Raw genomic sequence first — 21,937 nt, 5'->3', positions numbered from 1 at the left:
GAAGAAACCTCTGACTGAAGACACACTTTGCTTTCACAAGACAGTCTTATGAAGAGGATGGCAGAGTTGTCCAGAAATTTCTTGATTTCATTAGGAATCCTTTATTGAATCATCATCTCCAAGTCCAGATGTGAACCTAAAAAGAATCTGTGGCAAACTGACATCCACAGAGGTTCTCTCTACAAACTGATTGAGCCTGAGCTATTTTGTAAAGAAAATGGCCCTAAATTTCAGTATCTAAATGAGCAAAGCATGTCCTGAAAGACCTGCAGCTGTAACTCCTCAAAAGGGTAGTTGACAAGTGACAAAACACGAAAACGTTGTATGACTACCTTTACAAGTTGCTGTGTGTCTGAGGTGGGTTTAATAACTATATTTGCATTTCAGCAGCACTCCAGAGAAATGTAAAATAGAAATGAGTGTGCATATTAATGGGAAAGCTAATCAAACTTTGGTTTATGACTCCACAGACAGGCTCATGAGGGAGCGTAATTGTCCCAGATTCATGGCAGAAATAATCCTATTGTACGGGCGGAAAAAAGTGAATTTGAAGAAACCAAAGTTAATCTTGTGAATAAAATGCAATGTGGACACGCCGCCGTTTGCAGGCCTTCTCTCCTAAACTTTGCATCATCATTTAGTTGTGTGGTAACGACAGCAGGACCGAGGCTCAGCTCTGTGAAAATCATCTGAGCTTTTCATCCCAAAGTAAATCACTGATCAAGACAAATGCTTGTAATTTTCTCCTTTAGTAAAGTGTAATTTTACTTCATAAAACCACTTTTATGATGAACTGAACCAATCAGTTGAAACTGTAGTAAAACTTTCTTTGGCTTCTGGACTTTGAAAGTGCTGTACGAAGTAAAAAGAAAAACACAGTTCAAGGCTTTTTTTTATTGATTATTCTTCAATCTGTTACGTGGCAGGTAATAAATCAAAACCCAAAGGAAAGCTCAAGAGACTCCGAGCTTCTGGCACGCACCTGGTTAGAGCCGGGCCTATCTATACGCAGCGTGGGGATTGCCAGCTGAGACACTCACCCTAAAGAACTCCTTAGTTGAGCCGGAGTCTAGCGTGCCGTAGGCGATTTCCGTCTGCTTGGCCAGATCCTCTGCACTCTCGATGGGAGAGACCATCCTCTCCACGGTGAGAAAGGCAGCCAGGTTGGCCGTGTAGGAAGAGATGATGATGAGGGTGAAGAACCACCACACTCCCCCGACAATACGGCCCGACAGAGACCTGGGATGAGGAGGAGGAAGAGAAGCAGACACGAGAGCAGAGTGCTCAGATCTACATGAGGAGGAGGAAGGGATCACTTCCCATCGTGTCCGTCAGATCAGAACCGACTCAATCAATATAATAAACAACTGAACAATAAAACCACATTTTCTCTGGTATCAATAAGAGATATTAATAACATGCTGCCACCTGGACAGATGATTCTTTTGTTGAGAGCAATATCAAATCTCATTAACTCGATGTGACTGTATCTCAATGTAGTTTTCAAAAGTGTGAAATGCCCTGAGACGGCGCAGATGACCGGACTTCAGCCGAGGGAAGTTCTTTCAGTAGCTGTGACATTTGAAAACAGAATAAAATGAATAAGATCTCAACCTGGTAAAACACTATAAAATGCTCCGTATGAAACCTACTGAGGGCCAGTCCACACATCATAAAATCACTGGCTTGGTTTATTATTTATGAACGACGAAAGAACAAAACTGGTCAAATATTAAATACAAATATTAAAACCTTGCTTTACGATGACCACATTCACAACGTAACACAATGATGACTACTGCTTATATACATTTTTAATGATTGCCCACGGTAGGGAAAGGAAAAAAAAAAAAATGAAGATCATCCTCATTTCTTCTAATATTACTTCTCTAACAGAGAAATTGCACATTCTAATCTGAGCATTTCTGATTAGCATTTTTGTTCAAATGTCCAAGTTTGTTTCACTCAATTGCTTTTAAAAAAAGTGCAAAATATTTTTAAAAACGGCAAAGATTTTTTTGTTCCAAAGAAGCTGATTTTCTGAACTTATTGGACCTTTTAGCTTAAAATGGCTCACCATCAAGGAAACATACTATCTAAAAGCCACTGTGCATAGAGAGAACTTCAAGACAGAGTTTGTCACATATTTGTAAGAACAAAAACAAACATGCAACAATTAGATTAATTGATAATTACAGAATCAACATCCGTCTTTACAGAACATATGACCTCCACCATCTTTCCCAAGAATATAAACATAATTCATAAGGTAATATGAAAATATCTGATAAACCTGGTTATTTACTGTTTAAAATGATTGAGAAAGAAACAAAATATGTTAAATCTTTCTTCCAGAATCTTCTAGAATTAGTCAACACAAGCAAGGTTATAACAAGTGAAGAGATAGATGGGTGGAAATGTGAAGGACTGGATGAAAATGCAGCACATGATGTCTTTTTAATACAACAATGAGGTTATTTTTTTCCACACAAAATACTTCATATGCGCCAAGATGATGACCGTAAAATGAGACATGCAGCAAAAACACGGTAACCCTCCAAGAATCGTGAGGAATTCAAGCTGGTGTCTTGGATGAATCGCAATGACCTCAGTGCATTTTACAGCCCTCAGTATGGTGGATATAAGTTATTTTGTGGATGGAGGTCATCACTGCCAGCATGCAGATCCAAAGCAAATGAGTGAACAGAGGAGGAAGGCTTCATGCTCTGAGAAATGGGAGGAAAGGGCAATGGAGTGAAGCATGAGGTTAAGTGGACAGGAGAAACAGCAACGCTCAAAATAACCCATATGCACCGCTGCAGGATGAAAATGCATGTACGGGACTATAAAATGCAATGAGATGATATGATATGAAAGGGGCATCTGAGAAGTGGTGGAGAATAAACACAACAACCAACCTTGGTGAGATATCGCATCCTTGCTGCATGAAGGCGCCCAGGGAGAACCACAGGCTATTAAAAATCCCAAAGTCGTTTGGAGGGTCAGGGGGGCTCTGAGGGTCTTTGGCCTCATCGTTCTCATCCAAGTGCCACTCATAGGGGCTGAAACGGCTCACCAGGAAGAGTACCACGCTCACGCCAATATAGGCAAACACTATGCACATCCAAATCTCATAGGCCAGCGGGTCCAGGAAGGAAAACACTCCTGGCTTGGACTTTTGAGGCTTCTTAATCATAATAGAGATTCCCAAGCTCATGAAGGGTTTAGAGAAGTCTATCACCTCCTCCCGTACCAACGTAATGGTGAGAGGAGCCACGGCTATGTCAGCTCTCTGTAAACATGGAAGCAGGAACATCAGGAGGGAGTTAGGCTTGCAGGAGAAACCATGAAAAAAAAAATCAAGCATGGCTTTAAATATTAATCACTTCAAGGAAATGTCGATTAAACACAAAACCAAACCAATGCAGCTTTACAATGCATTCACAGAGTAAAAGGCGTGGACCTGCAGAAATGCAGCAATTAAGTATATATTGAATAACAGACATGTTAAAAAGCCGGTTGGAGCAAATCTGCCATTTGGAAATGAGTCACTCAGCATTTGTGTTGGTTAATGTCTTTGTCTCAATCCAAATCTCTGTCGTGAATCAAAGCGAGAGTCGGAAAACAGAGGAGGGGGAGCTGATGCAAGCAGTTCATAAATCCAGAACCTGCCTAGAAAGATCCTCTGCAAAACCTCACAGACATGCAATTAGTATTAGAGACCGCACTGACAAATGCTGAACATGAAGTCAGTCAAAAGCTGCTTTCCATTGGTTATTCATCAGCTGTGGAGCTGATAAACAGCAACAAAACGTACCGATGATACAGAGGTCTTCTCATAGTCATTTCAATTACAACAGAGGGGCATCTCTGTCGATCTAAATTACTAAAACGGACACTGACACAACTGCAGATGCTAGAGAACCAGATCAGGAATTTTGCAGTGACAGTTTGCATGCACATCTTTTTTACATTCTGCTTTTCTGAGTTGAATTTCCAACATTAGTCATTCAGCGGCTGAGGTCTCATAAAAGATGCATATAAATTTTTTAGTGGCAGTTCAATTGTAAGTTATTCCTGAGCTGCACGATAAGAACCGTGCAGTAGATTTCAGGGTTCAGAAAAAAAGGTTTTACATAGAAGTCACTCACTTGTAGACAACATGAATATACTTCTACAGACCTTCTCATGGGATGAGTTAACATTATTTAGTTTATTAGTATAACGCCACATCTTCGGTCACCTTGAAGCTGACCATCAGATATAATAGTGGAGGAAGTGGATAAAGTATAATGTTTTGTCATGAACATAATTAATATTACGATGCCAAGTGCACTCTGTTATGTGATAGATTATGGAAAAGTTCCAATCTTCATTTTCAAGTCATGAAAGCTTGATTAAAAGTCAGTGTTACACTCCTGAGGATAGAACTGGACCACTTGAACTATTCAGCATTTTTCTATAAAAAGGAATCCTCATGCAACACAAAAATATTGACATTCCAACACACACTTCAGTGCTTTTGTGTCACACACCGATATTAAATAAGTATTGCATAAATCTGTACTGGATGATTTCCATAGCTTTTTACTTAAACTTTTTTTACAAATAAAAATCTGCGGACTATTAACTTAGAAGGCGACTTCTGAAGACGTCTGATTACACTTGAGTTTAATTAGGAGTATTAGGGTAATTCATGTTATTATTATATTAAAAGTAAACCATGCATCACATATTTTACCACATACTTCTGGATTACTTAATGTTCTGTCAAATAAAATTCTAGTTAAATAAATTGTCCAATGGGTATGAATATCTTTGCAAAGTACTATGACAAAATCACATGTTGTTTTTCAGCATTGTAAAAGTTTGGTTTGGCATTTGCTGACTTGAATTTCTCTGTTAAAAACCAATAAATAAGGCAGGCAGACACTCACCCCATAAACCAGTTCACCCACCATCCCGTTCCATGTCTTGGTGTCCGGGTCTCTGGCTCCGTATTTTCCATCTGGCACTATCGACAGCTTATATTTTATCCCCACATGCTTTGCAATTTCAGAAGCTAAATCGACACAGTAGCCTTCATATCTGTCATTGCCGTCCATCTGCATATAGTTTTTCTTGTACATCACATACGGCGCTTCCTGTTAATTAGACATAGTTTTGAGTTCACATCCACAGTGGCCAGAGTTCATGGGTCACACAAGGCCTAAATTGGTAAATAAGCATGCATGCATGCAAGGTGAGGCAAGGCGAAAAACAAAAAAAAACAATTGTGGGACACATAAAAAAAGTTCAGACACTTCTCAGGCATGTTACAGAGGGACAGGACATGATGAACGAGCAGGATGAGGGATTAGGTTGTTGACCTTGGTCATGCTGTCTAAATGTGTGGAAATGCTTATTGGACAAAGGGTTGCATGTAGATTGTAGGACGAGCTGAATGGAGCACGTTTCCAGTTCATAAAGTAACCGTCAGTGACATCCGAGACATTAAAGTCATTTAAACTTAAAGAAAATGCATTTGCTCGCGTAACCGCTGGTAGCCGCATCCGAGTATCTCCACCACAGTATTCTAAGAGAGGTAATTGTCTGTCTGATTGTTGTCTAAACTACATAGTTTAGTTTAAAAGATACACATCACCACTGCTTGTAAGATTCAAAGAAAACATCTTTTTACCCCAAATTGTAAAACATGTTAGCCATTAAAGATGAATCAATGTCACCTTGAGGTATTAATCAACAGGGATTTACTGTATCACATGGCATGTACATGTTTTTCAGAGGTTATTTGACCCGGCTATCGCATTCAGCTGATGTGGAACAGTTTTGCACGACACGTGCTTATAAAGCAACATGAAAGAGTTATCTTTCATCGAATATGTGTCATTCTTTAATGTTATGGAGAGTTGAAAAAGCAACATGAAGTCAATGAGATGACTGTGATGTGTCTAAAATAACAGCTGTCTTTATTTAAATCAAAAGCATGCCTGACAGACAATAACGCAATGGCACTACACTACTACTTCTCCTCTCTCACTCTGAATAGCACTTCCACTCTAGCTGAGATGACAATGAGTTTTCAGAGGCTGAAATGGGAATGTGTGACTATTACATTCTGAATTTGCCTAAGATGCAGACATAATAGACAAAGTCAGAAGGAACGAGAAAGCCATGGTTTTAAATGTACGATAAGGAGTACCTTATCGTACATTTAAAAATGGCTAATGATTTCTAACCTAAAGCTAACGTCGCTAGCGCTGTGTCTTGTCCTCATCCTGGTCTATTTAAAAAGAAAACCTAACCCTCCCTTACCTGCTGATCCTTTTAACTCTACGTAAACCACCATCACTGACAAATTACTTAATGAGGCGGAAAGATTTTTACTTACGTACGCACTGAATGTGAATAAGATGATGTCTATCTTTATAGTTAGTCTTTACCAAAGCCGTTATTGTGATGTCACTACTACAACAGCCCACTGTAATATAAAAAAACCAAAATGCTTTGGCACCCACACGGATACAGTTGAAACACTCTTTGTGAGTCGACTGTTTCAACATGTAGTGAGTGGATGGAAAGCAACTGAAAAGTAAAATAATTCTACCCTCCCAGGACAGATTGCAACAATGGACACCTTGACCTTGAGTGGCAGAAATCTTATGGTGAAACACTTAGAACCTGTTTTGAGAGTGAGTACCATAATAGTAGTGACCACAATTGTTCGGTTTTCCACAGAAGAGGATTCGTTGGTGACCTGCTGATCCATAATATATACAAATTTTTCGTACTCATTCCAGTAGCCGATCTGAAAAAGTGACACAGAGGGTTCACAGTTATCACAGGAAGTGGAAAGCACATTTTGCAGTGGGCTGGTTCCCACTGTCAGGATGATCCAAGGTTTCAGAAAGTTATTTTTAAAAATTATAAATGTTTTTTGTCATAGCATTTTAATGATTTCAAGTCTTTCTATTGATAAGAGACGTTTTCGTTTGTTGTATGGAGCATAAAGTGATGCACCTTTGCCCCTCCCCCACATATTACTGCACATTCCCAGTTAACTGGCTTAAAGAAGGCTTTTAGACTTTTTCCTCGCTGACTCGTTAATAAGCGATAATAATAACTTGTGTTACTTTATAATAGCAGATTGACAAAGAAAAGCGATATTTTGATAAATTGTATAAAACATATTGCTGTTTATATTTCTGCTCATGTCAATTATAAATATTTATATCATAATTATTGTTACATTACTTTAATTGGACTTGGAATAAGCTAACTGTTGTGTTTAGATTTTAACTTAAATGAATTGTTTTCATATATTTTTTAAATTCAAGGTCAAATATGTTAAAAAAGCATATTTTCAAACAATTGTTTATTATCCCGATGTGCTGTACAAGGTAAAAAACAGCGAATTTCAGTAAAAGGGACAGAAATCGGTGTAATATCAGCATCAACTTAAAAAAAGCCAGGTGAAATTAATATACAAATACTTGTAGGTAAATAATTATAATTAAAGTCACTAATGACTCTGTGTGTCTCTGTGGAAACTGGTATTATTAGAGATTCTCCCTGCTGGGACGGTAGCGCCACCAAGCATGTAAAGTGTTGTTCCGCTCCGAGTGTACAGCTGGAGACAGTTTGGTTTTCCTTGATTTATGATTTAATAAAAAGCTTGTAGCTGCACTCCTCACTTCACCTGGGCTACACTTCAGCAGAGTAGGAGTAATCTATTCCTGGCTCAGCAAATGTTCTCTTACATAACAAGAAACCTGCACCACTATAGCAACCAAACATGAATAAAATTAATACCAGTGAGGAAAAACCCAAGCTATATATATTTATATATATATAAAATGCCTTGTATAGCAAGTGTATTCTGTTTTACTTTAACGATACCATGCGACAGAAAGCGTCATTGGACATAAAAATGGCCTTGTTCCGTCTTACCCTGAGCTGATTCCGGTAGCTGCATTGTTTATTTCAGTCACACAGATTTCGTTTTTCTCCCGTGGAAATAATACACTGCAGACACTCTGTTGTCACTGCACATCGTCTCACACTGAGACGGGACATGAGGGGGCTGCTGATGTACGCCGTCTTGTGAGCTGAGCTGCACAGACATTATGGGGCCGCTCCCTTTTGCTGTCAGCTTCTGTGGGGCCTTCGGGGTCATAGAGCTACTGTAGCTACGCGCTAGAGTTAGCATCTTCTAGACAGCGCTGTTCATGCCTTTGGCCTGCCTAATGTTTAACATCCCAAACACAACCAATGCACTCAAAACCAATAGCTAAAATGTAATCAATGTGTGTAAAGGTTCAACCTAAATATGTCTTTGAATTCACATATGGGTTTATAGGACGGTCTTAATGCTAACTGTTGATTGTGGCTTACAGGCAAACCGTTGGCAAGCTAACTTTATTTTACAGCAGCCCTGTCAGCGCTATAAAGAAGCTGTCCAGCATGTAAACTAACAAGCATTGACGTCTGTTACAGATGTCAAGTTAACAAACTAAATGGCTTTTCCAAATGAGTGCAGCTCCTAGTAGCAGGCGTTTGTTTGCTAGCAATCCCAGACTTAAGGTCCAAGCTTGTGGGCAAAATGGAAAAGCTTCAGCTGAATATTAATGCGAGCTGAAGTTCTTAACTCATGCCTACATTTGTGGGTAACAACGGCAGCATACTTTTTTTCTCCATTGAGCTTTAGGTAGAGAGAAAATATACTCTTATATTTGGACAGTACATTTGATTTAACAAGCAAGATTTGCTTTGACTTTCAGTTCCCCAAAATAGGAACAGCGGTAAATTCTTTACATGCACTCTATCAAAAGACACATTGCACAACCTTTGGACTTTCTGACCTAAAAAAAAGAAACTTTTGACACTAAGCATATAAAGTTGGCAAGTTAGTTACAAATTGGCTAAAGGTAATTACAATGGTGCTTTAGCTATATAATAATTTATCCCAGCAGCGATTTTTTTTTATTTGTGCACAAATTAAAGGCTCTTTATTAAGTGTGAAGTTATACTACTGCAATAAAAGCAAATTAATTTTAAGATTTTTGTACATTCTTTCAGGAACAAACAATACTGATTATTAAACACTACCTGAAAATGAGTTTTATGTAGAACTTGCTGTTAAAACTGCATTTGTAAGCTTATTTAAACAAAATCACATGCAAATGTGTTCACTAATCAAAGCTAAATGTGGTGGCAGAAACATATTATGGTGTGAAAGCTATTCTTTGGGCTGGGTAGCATACTATCTATTAATAACTTCTATTTTTGTTCTACTCCAGGCTATTGTTTTTAGCTGAAATGATCATTTCCAAATCAAAATCTTTGAGGAAATTGCATCTCAGGTGACACAAGAAGGATTTGCAAGACTGAACTTCAGCCAGCAGCTGTGAAGCTAGTAAGGAAAGAGAAAACAAACCACACAGTGGTGTCCTACACTTCCCTCTACTCATGACTCAATGCACACAGTGCTGATAGTGACATCATGTGCTGGTCCTTCAAGAAACAAACTCATTTAGAATTAATTAAATTATGATTGTTTTTGATGCTACGTGCTCACTTACCCTCCTGGGACCTTTGGGCTTCATCTCGTACACATCAATTGTGTAATTAGACCGTCGCCCAAATGTGTCAAACTGGATGTTTCCTGTCATACCTGGTACTTGAACCTGCCGTTGTACCAAGAAAACAATTATAACACCTGTTCTGAGCACACAGCAAGAAGGCAAACACTCAGCCTGGCAGAAAATGTTATACGAGACTCAGCATGTTTTGTTATGGCACATAAAAATAATAATAATAATAACAATGTTTCCATTTGCAGCAGAGGTCTATCAAGAGTTATTTGTAAGTCTTCCCTTGTGATAAAAGTAATGGCACCAGATATAATCAAACACAACAAGTTAAGAAATAGACATTCAGAATGTATCAGAAGTGAAGACAAAGTTTCTCCTCAGTCCTACCATTTTGAGTGCCCTCTCTATGTCGATGCCCTGGCTCCAAGGCACAGCGGGGTTGGCGAGGCAGTCACCTGCACTTCCTCTGCGTGACACGTCTACTCGCTGGCGCCGAAGATACCGGAAGGCCTCCGCGATCACCAGGATGGCATCGTGGGTCAGCGCTGATGTGTACTGAGACAAAGACCAAACGAGAACCTTAAAGCAAGACGTTACGTCACAGTGACCCGACGCGACGCAACGCTGCACCATCACAGCGAGTGGCTACACTGCACTGAAACAGTATTCATACAGCAAGAACATTTTCACACTTTGTCTCATGACAACCACAGAATTGGAAAAAAACAACAAGTTTTCTTTTTATTTTTTGTTGTGTATCATGTGTCTGTTTTTATGTCTTGTCAATCAAGCAACACATAATTGTGAGGGGCTAGGGAAAGGACACAGGGTTTACAAAATTGATTACAGGTGAAAGTCTGAAGTGTTGTGTTTAAGGACCCCTTTACTTTGATACTCCTAACTGGAGGAGTATCATAAATCCAGTCTGACCTACTTCTTACAGAAGTCTTCAGCAGAGCAACAGCCCTAAACGTACAATCAGAGTTACAATGCAGTGGTTTATATTAATGCACGATTATGTGCATTAATATAAACCAGTAAATTTGAGAATTGAAAATTGAAGTCCACATGTGCTTTCTAACTGATTTGGGCTGATTTGGGCATCGTTCAGCAACGCTTTGGTGTCCAGATGTCTAAAGTTGGAACAGACACCTAAAGGTCTTGCAGCCCTTTTGCAGAACAAGTGGCTAAATACAAATGTTCAGATTCTTCTAAAATATTTGTAAAAAAAGAAAAAAAAAGAAAGCTAAAATCACAAAGGATCTTCACAATTATGTGTTACTCAAACAGACAATCCATTGAATTTCAGGGCACAGGTCATCAAAGCATTTTTCAGCAAATCAATAAGGAGAAAATACTTTTTGAGTTACTTTAAAACTTCTGAACTTTGGAAAATGAGCAGTAGGGGAAACACTGCCTTTGAACATAAATAAAAGCATCTGCAGTATCGGGAGCTATGCCTCGCTGACCTTCAGTGGAGTGTTTTTGGCTTCTGGAAATTCTCTTTCATCCAAGCGCTCCCAGCGCTGGAGGAACTGCTGCACGATGGGGCTGTCTGGGTTGATGATTTGGAAGCTTGTGATGTTGGCCCCACCAGAAAAGACCTTGTCCAGACTCGTGTTGGAGATCCCCTGAGAGCAAAAAGCACGACTAGCTGATAATAAAGCAAGAAACTTTAGAAAGTGATTTAGCTTTTTCTATCGTGGTTGTAGTTGTGTGACTTTTTGCCGTGGAGTTAAATGTGAGGGTTACATTCTTTTTTACTTAATTGCATCACACCGAGCATTAGTGTGTGTTGAGTCTGTGCTAGCTCTTACCAGGTTGGCTACGATATAGTGGTATCCCCTGGTGTTCTTCCCTAAGGCCACCACCTTCGGTTTTGGAAGAATACACACAGTGAGTTGGAGAACATTTACAAAGAAATGAATCAGAAATGACAGAGACCCTTAATTTAAAAAATACACGTCGAAAAGAAAGTAAAAACAAAAACATTTCAAGCAACATCCACAGAGGCAAGTAGGGCCATGATAGCAAATTTGTTTGTTTGTTTGTGTATGTGTGTGCTGTGTGGACCCATGCAGGGTGGGGAGAAACCGCAATGACAGTGCTTGTTCCTTCCCATTAACTTCAACATGTAAAATAAGGTCATGGCTCTGGCAGGCCTCCCTCTCTCGTTCTGCAGCTGCCTGAGTTCCTGCAGTCTGCTTCTTCTCAGTCGGGCATTAGACTTCATTGAACCCAAACATTGTGAAATCACCTGTAGGAGGAACTAGAGTCTGAGAAAGCTCAGTGATATCTTTAAACTTCAGCCCCTGAAAAAGTCTATTTCTCTGTATTACAGAGAATGAAAGCTTTAAAAAAAAAAAAAAACACCATGGGGACAGGAAATTTATTTTATTTAATTTAATTTTTTACTTTCTGCACTCCTCTACAGCTTGATACATTCAAACTGCTTGAATAGCCTAAATGTGACGTTTTGAGGTATTGCAATAGAAAGATCACCCTTTGTTTAATGTAAATCAGGAGCTAAAGTATTCACATGTCATGTTGAAACTTCCGTAATTCCTCTGGTTATTGATACATCTGTGTGTAACGTTTGTTTTTTGTTTAATATTGAGTGTCAATTTTTTTTTCTATAGTTAGTGCTTGATGTGCAGCTGAACTCCTGTAGTTCTAATGTTAAGCAGTGGATGGTGCAGCCTGTTTCAAAGACTGTAAGCAGAAGAAGAGTCCAAAGTGGAAGTGCATTCCTAATACATCTCTAATTACAAAGATTGGCCTCATAAATTTAGCTTTTTACTGTTTTGCAAGTCTTTTATTCACATGCTGGTAAAACAAACATGCTTTCAACGTCTCCCTGGCTGCTCTTCTTGTTTGATAAGTGCTACTTGTGGACTGTTATAAAATGGGAACGAGTGATCGAAGGACCGCGAGACGCCCCCCCACCTCCCCCAAAAAAAAAATATTTTACTCTAATCGCTAATCTTTCAATGGTGGGTGAAGTGACCCGTCAATCACCTTCAATGACACCTGAGCTTTCCTACCAGTTTCCAGGACAACACTGGTCACCACCTCTAGCTCTGACCCAGGATCTGCAACGTATTGACACATTTTTAAGATTTTTATCTGCAAAGCATTTTGTAAAACAAGTGCTCTTATAGGTAAATATCTGCGCGATAATCAACAGAAAACAACATAAAATCCCAATAAATACGCTGTCATAATATGACAAAATAAGGATAAATATTTTTTTGCAAGGCACTGCATTGCGTTCAGTGTCTTCGTTCCCCATCCAGTTTGTTTTCTCCTTACACCTCTGCACCCTAAAGCCCTTTATTTATTCCCGTCTCACAGCTGTCTCTAGAGGGGGACCGTCCTTGATACTCCGAGGCTGAACCCACGACAGCTTTATGGCTTTGAGCAATTTCAACAATAAATCCAGTTACCTCTCTCGAGCTGATTTCATTGTGTTTCAGCATTCTGCGCTCAGACTTCACTTTTGAAGTCGCACATCATAAATTTTCAACACAAGCGCAGATTCCCAGCACCTTCTCTGACTTATTGTTTCCCAAATTGTCCTGAAGAAGCTCTTGATTTGCTTTCCAGTCATGTGAAGAGGCGAGTCGCAGTGACCAAAGTGACATTTAATGAAGCTGAGGTATCTGGAGGCTAGCTGCAAATCTTAGTGATGCAGCAGAGAGACACTTCCAAAAGAGCCAGTAAACCGTTTGGATTGCAGAGAAACATGCACAATGTTCTCGTTATAGAATAAAGGATTATTAAGATGATTTTTTACAATAAGACGAAAACATTTGGTGTTTATTGTAAGAGCCGCAAGCAAAAACAAGGAACTAAAGAGGAAATTGTGCAAACAAAGCACTTCAGTTTAATGCCTCATATCAGCTGTTGCAAGCTTGAAAAGCTCAGATTCACTAATAAAATGGAAAGCAAATAAATTTTATGCATCTGGGTTTTGTCAGTAAAAGCTGACACTATATCCTCAATCAATAAATGCTGACTCTGTACTGCTTCACGCACATTTGATTGCTTCATTTATCACTTTTTCTTTCACTTACGCAACTAATTTCAGAGCAATCAATGCTGTGACTTGAGCGAAAACAAAAATTCCCCAAACAGCTTAATTAGCTTGCGCTCAGTTGGCAGCGCATCCATACAAGTAAATAAGTCTATTTCAATTCTCTTAGTATCTTAATCTTAGTATCTTAATCTAGGTAAACGATGGTTCAAAGTGAATAAATTTCCTTTGAACTCAGAAAATATGACAAACAATTAAAATTAGGGATTGAAAAGTTTCTAAAAAGTTGCGTTAAGGCTAATTAGACAAGCTACCTCAAACCGACTTTCACAGACGCGGGGCCTCAAAAAGTCACATTTTTAAAGGATTTCTCTTGACAAAAAACAAGTCAAAGTTAAATATGCAAAACGTTTTATCTGAATGAAGATGCTTAATTTTCACTATTTTCATGTTTTCTCAATTACATTTAGCATGTATTATGTTCTGTAAGTCTTCTTTTTTTTGTTCGTGGTCAGTATAATGTAATGTTTTAAGAGGGGACAAAGATTTTTATATGATTTAATGAGTTAATTATTTGGTAACAATGTATTTGAAGGGGTGTGCATAAGACTGACATGACACAGTCATAAACATAACATCTGTCACGAACATGAAGGAGTCTTCATGATTGTTTATGACTGTTGTCATTCAGTAAGTAATGACACCTTTAATGCAAAGTTGCTTTAAAAGTTTCATTAAATAATGACACTTTAAAGCAGAGATGTTCATAACAGGTTTTATGTCGTATTTATGACACTGTCATGTCAGTCTTATTTACACCCCTTCAAATAAAGTGTTACCAATTATTTTTACTTTTAATTTATTAATTTTTTACTATTGATTTAGCTGTTTCTTGAATTTTTATTCAATTTTTATAAAAGAAATCCGAAGGGGTAAGAGGTATCCGATATGGCTGCTGCACAGGCGAACCTTGAATTAATAAACTATTCACCCCCTCTAATAATCTCCCAATTTCCTGGCTGTAAAATGTAGTTCTATATAATCCCTCTTTGTGAACACATTCCTTTAGTAATGCAAACAAATATGTTATTCTTAAACTGCTAACAGCAGCCAAACCCCCTCCCCCCCCAAAAAAAAAATTACAAAATTAAGTTTTAATTTCAAAGGCAAATCAGATCTGATATGCTAATAAATCAAATGTGTTTCCTTTTCATTTCCCCCCTTGCTAAATCCAAGCTCTCAGATTTTGTTTTGTAAACACTTTTCATCAGTCTCTGTTTTTATATCAATATGTTGTTAAGCTTGTTTTTGAAATTCTTATGACAAATTATTGGATTTACTACACTCGTAAACTCCCCCTCTGATGGCAGGAAAGTTCTGGAAAAAAAAATAAAAAAAGCATCTGTGTATGAAAAACAGTCTGATGCTCCAGTTTCAGCAATCCCTGGATTCAAAACTGTTTTTCTGCCTGTGTAAAAATCGCTCACCACCATAACAGACTTACTTATTTATTACTACATGAGCAGAAGAGCCTTGGTTAAAAGAGAGCTATTTGAAAAGCTATTGTTAACAGGGAGTAGAAAGGAAGACTCCAGAACTTAAAACAATATGAGGTCCTGAAGTAGGCATCAACTAAACTCACTTGCTTTTAATTTTTAATGTTCATTAAATGGAAGAGAAAGCAGAAGCCCCATGCCACACAGCTATCTGTGCAGTCCATGTTGGCAAGAATTCAAACAGGATGCCTGAATCACAAAACAGAGAGTCGATTACTTCAACTCAAACTCTTCTCTTCAGATCATCCCAGACATCCTCGGAGGGCCAATGGTCTAGTCAAATCAGATTTATAACAGCAGTGATCCTGAGGTCTTTGAAATGGTGAATTTGTGCTTAAGATCAAACCATCTCAGCGTTGAGATGCTGTTTGATTTTATATCTCTGACTTATTTTTAGCTATTTTTGGTGTCAAATTTTAAACCTTTGGTGTTTTTGAGCCATTCTCTGATGTTTACTGTAACATGTCTCTGTGGCCCCATCCGACCCCATGATCTGACCCCAGGAGGAGGGGAAATGGGATAAATCCCCATGGTGAGAGCCAGGAAGAGTGTCTTAGCGTTGTCAATCATGAATTTGTATGTGCTCCTTTCCTACAGCAGAGCCTGCCATGAACACTCAGGCTAGTTAGCATAGCCACCAGTGATGGCAGACAAACAGTTTTCCTATAAGGGTAAGTTGTTTCTCCATAATCACTAGCTTCTGCAAAACATTAATCTTAAGCAGCGCATACATAAGTGTGATTGACAGTTTTAAGACCTCTCCTGGCTCTGATTGGTTGTTTTTGACAAGAAGCAGATTATCCCTGCAGATGGCACAGAGAGAAATCAAAGGAGCTCAATTTTCTTCACAGAAAATCTGTTTCATGTTTTACCGAAACAGATATACTGAAAGTTTTAACAGATATGTAAAAACATATCTGTTAAAACATATCTGTTTTTTTTAGAGGTTTCCCGCAACTTTAATAAAGTGTCAGAGTTTATCTGGCCATGTAAAACAACAGAGTAACCTGTTGCCACATAATGCCGGTTACCTGACTAAAGGAAAGTTACACTTTTAGCTTGCTTGTTAGAAATTCAGCTAAAAACTATTTTCTTTCACAAAAAACAGATATTTTGCACTTCTAACAATAATTACTTGAAAACCAGCATTAAATTTAATCTTTGGTCTACTTCTTTTCTTTTTCCCAGCCAAGTCTCCTAATGTTTTGCTTTATAGGATGAGATGTTCAGGCTGGAAGAACAAGAACTAATTCACTGCATAAAGATGCATAAAACGCACAATGTGAAGTTCAGACCACATTTGTTTGAGGTTTTCTGGATTTGTCCGTCTTTAGGGCTCTTCCTGCCCACTGTGTTGTCTGAAGCATGGCTGAGCTGCAGGACAATCGACCTAAATAGTCCTGGGGGAAATGACTCTAATTAAGCAGGCTGGAGCCACAGTCCTGCATAGAGTTGGATGTCGGCCCGAGTGTCTCAAAGAGGATTTTGCCTCTCTTCTCACAGATAGTGGCTTTTCTCCGTTACACTTGATTTGACTTATTCAGAACTAGAGAGCACATCCTGAAGTCAATGACTGTCCTGTTACACTGACGATCTAATTACAGTTATGATGCTCAAAAACTGGGCAAGATGAGAAAAGGAATTTAATTGTTAACAGACCTGGTTACAGAGGAAGAAGGACATGGCAACATATCAGACAAGCGTCGCTTCAAATACCTCGGTGGAAACCCTCCGCAAAGCTGAATCTTTAATCAAAACCTGGCAGCAACACATAACGCAATCTCTGCCTACATCAGCACGTTTGCAGAAGTGCAGAAAAAAAATATTACTCTTACCATCTATCAACTTATTTCAGCACAACACAAGCCGTTCAGCAAGAAATGCTTTCCCTCTGTGCATTTTGAAGCTGCTGAATATTCTGTTTGTAGTAGCCCACCAGCTGCATAATTTTAAACATCACAGTTTTCTTACTGAGCAGCAGTTTCAACAAAACTGAAAAAAAAAAAAAAAAAAAAATCAAATAAATAGAAAATCCAAACCTGTAATGTTCTTAAAGTCTTTGTTGTAGCTGTACACCTGCCTGCCAACTCTCCTGCTATAAATGCGTTTGATGTCGTTTCTTTTTCCTGGATTTGCTTTTAACGCAGACTTCTCCAGGGTCTTCTTTAGATGCCTGACAACAAACAAACTAGTGCTAAACCCTCCTCTATTACGCTCAAAGTTGAACTGTTTCAGAAGCCTGAAGCCTGTCCTCTTGAAGTGAAGGTGAAGCCAAAGAAAATTAGGGTTTATGTACATACAGTGGTCTTGTAACTGGGATATATTTGACAGGCAGTATACTAGAGGCTGGCGCACCACACATACACTTTTCATGATAATAATTTTATATTTAATTTGTTGCTCAGGCAGAGGATTGCTGTCACTGAAGCCCCTGTCATATAAATAAACAATTAAAAAAAATTTTCCCCAACTTCTTAAATAATATTAGGAAGTGGAAATTTACTTTTTTTTGTTAGTATAAAAATATAACAGGCTATATTGTAAAAGTAATTGGTTTAAAAATGATCTCTTAACTACTTATTTTGGCGTTTAGCAAACACAAAAAGAGCAGAAAGTCTTAAGGTCTTTCAAAGCTTTTCTTTAGATTTCCGCCGCATTTAGTCTATATTCAGACAAGTTAAATTTTTCGATTGTCATCTCAAAATCAACTCCAACACTGGCAAAAAAAATTTTTTATTTATACACACGTCAAAAATAAATCTCCAGCAGAAAAAGCAGTACCTGAAAATCCATCCAGACAAAGGACCTTAGAGATGTGCCATCCTTTAGCATGGCCAGGATTCAGCTAATAACTCCTGGGAGAAACAAATTAGCGCTAATGTACTAGTTTATGTCTTGCCAACTGTTTTATATGAAGTTATTTGAAAATGAGACTAACTTAAAAGGGAATTTTCCGGTTGCCTCTGTCGAGCTTAGAAAGACAGAGCCATAACATTTGCTTAATTTTTAGTAGGTGCACTAAACTAAACTACGTAGACTAAATTTGGTTTTAGGTTAGTTGGAGTTACCAAAATCTTTCATTTATTCACTATTTGCTGAAAGCCAGAATATTGAGAGAAATATTTTGTACAGAATATTTTTATAACTTTTTTATAAAATCACAAATTTACATACACCAAGATTACAGTCATTCATGTTCAAAATCTTACAAAATATTCACTAATAAGGTTTGTTTATCAGGCTAAAATGAACAATGTTATTATTGCTATTACACATACTTTTTGTATAAATAATCTTTTTTCCTTTGGCCCTTTGAGATGATCTAATCTGTAATGTTGCATTGTCTTCAACTGTATGCAGAAAATTATCTTAATTAACAGAAATAAAGGCGTCAAAACAACAGTCTGTGTGTAATTAATCTATATAAATTTCACTTAGGGAATAAATTTTTTTTATGGGTCAAAATACCTACAAACTATTTTGAGAACACCCAAAATGTTTGACTCAAATTGTTCAGTTTAAAATACGTTACCAAATTCTGACATATATGCAAACTTCTCACTTTGGAGAATGCAAAACAAAAAAATTTCCTGTAATTCTGCCGTTTAGCACATATAATTATCTTCAGTAATCCTAACACACTCTAAAACAAAGTTTAGTCTTGTTTAATGTCAGACAGTGCGAAATAAAACATGCCTGTGTCTTTTCATGCTGCATTTGCAGATTTGCACATTCTTGCTATGCAAGGCATTTGGCAAAATCACTCTACAGCTGACACGTCCCAATTTGCAACATCTCTCATCCACTGAAAGTACAGAGAAAATAAAATAGCAGCAAATATTTACCAAAAGCATCACCGCCAGTTCAGAGTTTAAAAACAATCCAACCAGATTCCAAAAAGACATTGACTAAACCCAATGATTTCAGGACTCCGTGCATGTGATCCTCCATGTTCTTTAGTTGGACTGTAATTCCAGGGCGCTTCTGGGGGCTCAGCTCTGCTCATGTTTCCATCTTGGCATCAGACTGACTCAACAAGATCAATTCCAACCGGCTCTCTGGCTTTCCACTGCACTGGAGGAAACGCAGCTCTACATCACAATGTCACCAGGAGACTCTGAACCCATCCAAGCACTGAACAAATGCTTGGAACAAATCAATGCATGCGTGTGCCGTAACTTTCTCCGGCTGGACAGAAACAAAACTGGAGTTATTGTCTTTGTACCTAAAGAGGAATGATCTAGAATCAGCGAGCAGCTTCAGCTATTACGTCTAGAAATAAGTGATCAGTCCAAAAATGCTCGAATGCTCGAATTCTCACTAGAACTAGGAAAGTAGAGCACATCACCCCAGTTCTAAAGTTCTTACAGTGGCTTCCTGTAGCTCAGAGAACAGACTTTAAAACAATGTCGTTAGTTTATAAATCACCAAATGACTTAGAACCTGTATACATCAAAAATATGTTATCTATTATGCAAGGTTTCCCACAGAAAACCTGCTAAGCTCAGTGGTTGTTCACTAGGGTAGTCATTCATCCAGCGGGCCGTCGTGTTTTTGAGTTAAAATCAACTCAAAAAGTTGACAGAAAATTGTAATATATCACTTGATACTTACGTGTTATTAAAAAAGATTGGACGATTAATGGCTGAACACCAAAATCTTAAAAAAATCCAAATATATTAAAGAGACTTTAAAAAATAAGCAATGCTTAGCCTGGTGGGGGCACAAGTAAAGCCTGGTGGCCCGCCAGACTTATAATGCACTGGGGGAAACCCTGGTTATGTAATGCAGGTGTTCTGCTTCAAGTCTCCAGAACCAAACCAAAGCATGGAGAAGTAGCATTCATTTTTTATGACCCTTGAATTGGGAACGAACGTCCAGAAAACTGCAAAGATCCCTTTTATTAATCATAACTGGAACATTGATTTGATGTACATTTGAAATGATACAATGTTTATTGCTTGTTTCATAATTGGTTACTTTATATTACTCTGAACTTTGTCTGCATATTCGGAACATGCATCAATGGTCGGAGAGGGCATCTTGACTGCATTGCATTCATCAAAAAGAAATGAAAGATAAACGTCTCACTGATTGAAAAACACATCAAGTCCAGAGCAGCTGATGCCTGACTGATCTAAGTCGCGTTTGCTCACTCCTGCCTTCATGAGAGCTCTTCCCTCAGGCTAGGAGAGTAGGCTATTTATAGTAGGCTCATTGTTGTTGCTGCAACGGGACAGTGTGTCCTACTTACACAAGAGCTGATATTACATTTAAGAAAGTGTTGATGTCACACTCGCTTGTATAAGGAATCATCCTCAGAAGATGAGGGCGTGGCCAGCAGAGGGACGGACGCCGAATCTGACTCGACTTCAACACGCCGCAGGCAAGGCGCCCTCTCAGAATCTGCTTCATGTGCTGCAGAGAGAGACCTACGATGTCTAATTGGATGACTTACATTTAATGGGAAGGTAATCCAAAATGGTTTGAAGAAACACTTTGTGTGACCGTGAAGGGCAGATAGAGAAACTCATATTTCTCTTGGTTAATCACACATTTCCCGGAGCTGCATAAAACATATCCCCCCTGCGTCCAAGGTAATGGAAACAGATGCAGATGAAGGTCAAAGTAAAGTCTGTCTTTCCATCAATAATGAAGATCATTATGTGAAGGGTATGCAGGGTAGAAGCCGTCATATTCAGAAATATCAACAAACAGAAGGTTAAGACATTAAAGCTTCTATATAAGGATAAAACTGTGTTAAGACGCTGCATAGATTTTAAAAATGATTTGAAATTACATATTTTTGAGCTTTTATCTTCTATGTTCTCTTTATTTTGTCTGTAAAGCACTACTTTTTTTTAATATTAATGATACCTGACTGCACGTCATTCGATTTGAATCCAAGTCTAAAGATTTTTTGGTCAAAGATAAGCAACTTACATGCAGATATCTGTATCTTCATGATGTGTAGAAGTCTGGATATTTATCAGAATAAGGATTTATTTCAACATAAAAAAAAACTACACATAATCAAATATTATAATTATTACTCAAATTAAGATGTACCTGTATAGCACTTTATGTAGTTCGTAGGACTACAAAACGCTTAAAGCTAGTTGTTGACGCACTGAACTGGTCCACACCTGCACGTTGCACCTTGTGCGTTGTCATGGCGCCTGCTCTGAATTTTCACTCTGGTATTTATAGGAATCCTCTATGAGGGCTGATTTTCAGAGAATACTGCACCAAGGTACGCATCAAAATTAAAAGCCACAAAATCGTTCCGACTTGCTCCACGACTATAACTTAAAGCACGACTATAACTCAGCCTTTACGCTACATTCAGTCTCCATGTGCTGACTACTTAGTGTCCACAGCTGGCCTGGTGCAGAGTGACAGAAGCAAAGTGGCACCGGGATCTGGGACCACCTGCAGCAGCGAGGCAGATGAAGTGTCTTGCCCAAGAGCACAACAACAGATTCGTTTGAACCAGCCACACAAGGTCAATTTACTAAAAAGCACAAAGCTTTCAGTTGCCTTATTCTTAAGCACTGAGGACCCTGAGCACATTGATTTTCCCAAGCACCAGAATACGACCTTAGCATAAAAAAGCAGAGAAGAGACGGCCTACCTGAGGGTCTGAAAGCAGGCTGTCGGCTCAAAACAACAAATTTATGTGGATTAATGAGGCTGTTCCTTCCAAATTATTAAATGATAAATATTCACATAACAGATTAGACACCAGAGGT

General features: G+C 38.4%; 1 protein-coding gene across 8 annotated transcripts in view; it reads right to left on the bottom strand.

Annotated features, from left to right (window-relative positions):
* Positions 1-21,937, bottom strand: part of gria3a (glutamate receptor, ionotropic, AMPA 3a) — a 90,268-nt gene that overhangs the window by 19,514 nt on the left and 48,817 nt on the right. For 7 of the 8 annotated variants that reach the window (XR_006372902.1, XR_006372901.1, XM_044140262.1 and 4 more), the window contains exons 5-12: positions 11,411-11,464; positions 11,063-11,224; positions 9,981-10,148; positions 9,582-9,686; positions 6,701-6,808; positions 4,938-5,144; positions 2,919-3,292; positions 1,041-1,239 (exon numbers count right to left, since the gene is read on the bottom strand). Coding sequence is in view for 6 of the 8 variants with exons in the window: in XM_044140262.1 (XP_043996197.1) it covers positions 1,041-1,239; positions 2,919-3,292; positions 4,938-5,144; positions 6,701-6,808; positions 9,582-9,686; positions 9,981-10,148; positions 11,063-11,224; positions 11,411-11,464 (1,377 nt within the window). In the remaining 2 variants the exon portion in view is untranslated. The remainder of the gene's footprint in view (positions 1-1,040; positions 1,240-2,918; positions 3,293-4,937; positions 5,145-6,700; positions 6,809-9,581; positions 9,687-9,980; positions 10,149-11,062; positions 11,225-11,410; positions 11,465-21,937) is intronic. The other variant, XM_044140259.1, reaches the window with a different exon arrangement.

Source organism: Gambusia affinis, linkage group LG15, assembly GCF_019740435.1.
Source record: "Gambusia affinis linkage group LG15, SWU_Gaff_1.0, whole genome shotgun sequence".
NCBI classification, from domain to species: Eukaryota; Metazoa; Chordata; class Actinopteri; order Cyprinodontiformes; family Poeciliidae; genus Gambusia; species Gambusia affinis.
Note: the sequence above shows the minus strand (reverse complement) of the source record. Positions and strands in the feature narration are given on the sequence as shown.